Source organism: Pediculus humanus, genomic scaffold (assembly GCF_000006295.1).
Source record: "Pediculus humanus corporis 1103172107475 genomic scaffold, whole genome shotgun sequence".
In the NCBI taxonomy this organism is placed as follows: Eukaryota; Metazoa; Arthropoda; class Insecta; order Psocodea; family Pediculidae; genus Pediculus; species Pediculus humanus.
Window position 1 is genome coordinate 562,652 of NW_002987093.1, and position 3,601 is coordinate 566,252.

At 22.5% G+C, this 3,601-nt stretch overlaps 2 protein-coding genes across 2 annotated transcripts in view; one reads left to right on the plus strand and one right to left on the minus strand.

Annotated features, from left to right (window-relative positions):
- The window catches only part of Phum_PHUM126960 (uncharacterized protein), a gene marked incomplete at its 3' end in the record, with an annotated part of 1,368 nt that extends 900 nt beyond the window's left edge, over window positions 1–468 (minus strand). The window contains exons 1-2 of the mRNA XM_002424288.1: window positions 213–468; window positions 1–73 (exon numbers count right to left, since the gene is read on the minus strand). The exon at window positions 1–73 is cut by the window's left edge and continues 5 nt beyond it. Coding sequence (XP_002424333.1) covers window positions 1–73; window positions 213–359 — 220 coding nt within the window. The 5' untranslated portion in view covers window positions 360–468. The remainder of the gene's footprint in view (window positions 74–212) is intronic.
- Window positions 469–1,915: 1,447 nt separating this feature from the next.
- Window positions 1,916–3,246, plus strand: Phum_PHUM127070 (Cellular retinaldehyde-binding protein, putative; the record flags this gene model as incomplete). The annotated part of the gene is made up of 5 exons (XM_002424289.1): window positions 1,916–2,054; window positions 2,135–2,336; window positions 2,512–2,706; window positions 2,887–3,028; window positions 3,106–3,246. The coding sequence occupies 5 exons, from the start codon at window positions 1,916–1,918 to the stop codon at window positions 3,244–3,246; spliced, it is 819 nt and encodes a 272-aa protein (XP_002424334.1).
- Window positions 3,247–3,601: the final 355 nt, after the last annotated feature.

A 3,601-nucleotide genomic window follows, 5' to 3' on the forward strand; every position in this document is an offset into this window, starting at 1 on the left:
GTTTAGGATTGATTTCATTACTTCCAAATATATCATTTAATAGGCATAACCAAAAAAAAAATGATTGAATTATCTGAAACAAAAAGAAAATTATTAATAATAATAGTAGTAGTAGTAATACATAAATGCTTTTTTATTCACAGTTATTAAATATATTGTAATATTTTAAAAAATTAAAGAGAAAATAAAAATTGTAAATAAATCTCACATACCGCGTTCCAAAATGTCAAAAAAATAAATTTTCCACCAAATTTAGAACCGTTAGACATTTCATGTGGAGGGTGTACATAAAAATAATCGTAATAAACACTGTAGGAAAATTGTAAAGCTCCAATTAAATGTACTAAAAATCTCAACATTTTTTTTTCTTTCTTTTCTTTCTTTTTTTTTTTTTTGTTAATTATTTATATAAATTTTACCGATTTTTTCGCATAGATAATAATAATAATAATAATAATAAAATTTAATAAAAAAACATAATAATAATTTTGTAGACAAAAATTAAACACAAACTAATTAAAATCTTCAAAAGGAAATTGTGACATAGAGCGCAACTCACACAACAGAGAATGCGACGACAATTATCGTACTTTGAATCTTCCCCCCCTCCTCCTCCTCCTTCCCCTTACAAAAGAAAAGATTCACATTATTATTTTTAATTATATATTAATAATTTATATAATTGTGAAATATCTGTGTGATTTGTATAATAATCGTTGATAAAAATAATACGTTAGAAAATAATATTTTTTTTTTTTTTTTTAAATTTGAAAAAAATCATTTGTTTAACTCACCATGTTCCAAACGGTTAAAAATTTAAAAACGCCGCCAAATGCGTGAAATCTTTTAAATCTTTCCATTACAGGCACTTTTACATACGTTGAATTATATAATAATGCACCGAAAAACATTAAAAATATCATTAAATGATACAAACATAATATTTTTGACATTTTTTATTTTTTTTAAAATTAATTTCAACGGAAAAACGTTTGCAAAATAATCGTGAAAAAAAAAAAAAAATTTTTTTTTAAACTAATCGATAAATTTAACTTTGATACACGGTTAACAAAACAGAAACCAATATGTGTAATCTTTTTCTAATTTTTTTTTTTTTTATTACTTTTTTACAACAAGTTATTTACACAATTAATTGTAGATTCAGAAATTTATCGTTACATCAAGGTTATTATAATCGAACTTATTTATGTATTTGATTAATATTTAATTAGTTGTTAGATAAAATACTGAAACTACAATATTATATACTTGGAATAACAAATAATTATAACACACACACACAAACACACAGTAAGCACAATTTTTATTTATTTATTTTTTAAATTGAAATTTTATTAAGTTTTATTAGTAATTAACACAAATTACTTTAAATTATCATCACGGTAAATACAAAATATTTGGCATTTGTTTTAAAACTCATTCAATTGTTTAATTAATTGTCGATATCGTTTTAAATTTATTCTTGTGATATTTTTCTTAACGTAAAAGAATAAAATAAAAAATTCATTACAGAGCACTTTTTTGAATAAACTTGATATTACCGTTACAAAAATGGCGAACTGAGTCAAAAACCAAAATTTCTATATGTTTGTCAATTTTTTTTTAAATGAAACATTAAATTTATAGTATAAATACATAATATAAGTTAATAAATTGTAATTAAATAATATTACGTTAAATAAAAACAAATTATTTAAAAAAAAATAGAAAAAAAAAGTATTGAATGTTTTTTTGATTAGCAAAAAGAAAAAAACGATCGCAACGACATCTATCGGATTAAATTTAAAAAATTCCATATCATAACGTAATCCAGTAATGGATAATAAAGAAATGACAGTCTTGAATAATTTTTCCATTTATAATTATTATTATAATTGTTGTTACGTTTTTACAAATGGCAGAGTTTTGTGCTTTTGATTGGGGTATACATTTTAATCCGACGTTACTACCTGTTGTTAATACTAATAATAAAACAGAAAGAAAAAAATTAATTCACAATTTTAAATTGCTTATCAAATCTAAAAGTGATTTAGGTATTTTAAAGGGTGTATTATTGTAAATTTTTTTTTTTTTAAATTTTTTCTATTTGTAAATTATTTTATTTTTTTTTCAGTTAATCCATGTTTGGACGATGCATTTATTGGACGATTTTTAGCAGCACGTAAAAATTATGATGACAGTGTTGATTTATATTGCAATTATTATTACTTTAGACAAAAAAATGTTGAATTATTCACAAGGTTTAATGGACAAGATGTTCTCATTCAACAAGCACTTAGAGATGGATTTCCAGGTGTTTTAGATAAGAGAGATAGGTTTGTAACTGAAATTGTTTTTTTTTTAAATTTTATAGCTTTAAAAAAACAACATTTTCATGAATAATTACCATATTAAGGTAAGGTACCCCTATTTTAGGTTTAACCTAAAAAAAAAAAAAAAGTTACAAACTTGAATTTGTCCATAATATTGCATTTTAATTTAAAATTTCAGAAAAGGAAGATGCATTATTGTATTTGTCGCTTCAAGATGGAATTGCAGCTGTTACACATTATTCGTCATTTTTCGATCTCTTCTTCTATCGTTAGAATATTTAATCGCTGAAGAAATCAATAAAAAAAATGGTTTCGTATTTGTAATCGATTGGACTGAATTTTCATTTAAACAATCTTCAAATCTTGCTCCCAAGTGAGTACCTAAATATTTTTAATCTAAAAAAATGGTGGTTTAACCAAAAGTTTTTATAACAATAAACATAATGTTACTTGACATTTTTTCAACGATTGAATAAAATAATCACTAAATAAACTAATACAACATTTTAAATACTATCTATAATTAACTTTTCAACATTTTTTCTTCTTTTAGAATTCTTAAATTGATGATAGAAGGACTTCAAGATTGTTTTCCAGCTAAATTCAAAGGTTTTCATTTTATTAATCAACCTTGGTATGTTGAAATGGCACTCACCGTCATTAAACCGTTTTTAAAAGAGAAAAGTAAAAACAGAGTAAGTATTTTTTTAGTATTAAATTATTATTCCATTTCTTATTAAATATTATATAAACATTTTTTTTCCCCTTTTAGATTTATTTACATGGTAATAATTTAAGTACACTTCATGAGTATGTTGCAAAAGACATTTTACCAACGGAATTAGGAGGAGAAGGACCTCCATTTAACCCATTGCCATGGGCAGAAAAATTAATGAACTTATCATTGGAATAAATTTTTTTTTTTTAAATATGATTAGTGCACACTGCCAATATTTGCGTCCATTTTTTTTTTTTTTTTTGACATAAATTTACTAATAATAATAATAATAATAATTAAAGAGATTACGATTAAGGATTAACTATTCATAATATATGACGAAAAAAAAAAAACAATTTTTTTCTCTGTTAAACAATGGTTATTATTTAGCATTTGAAAATAGAATTTTTCTATTGTTTTTTGGGTTAATAAAAACAATTAAAAAAAAACAATATGTTGACAATAAGAAAAGATAAAAGAAAGAAAGAAAAGATGCACACACACCTGTTTAAAAAAAAAAAAAAAAAAAAGATAATATTTAATACTAAGT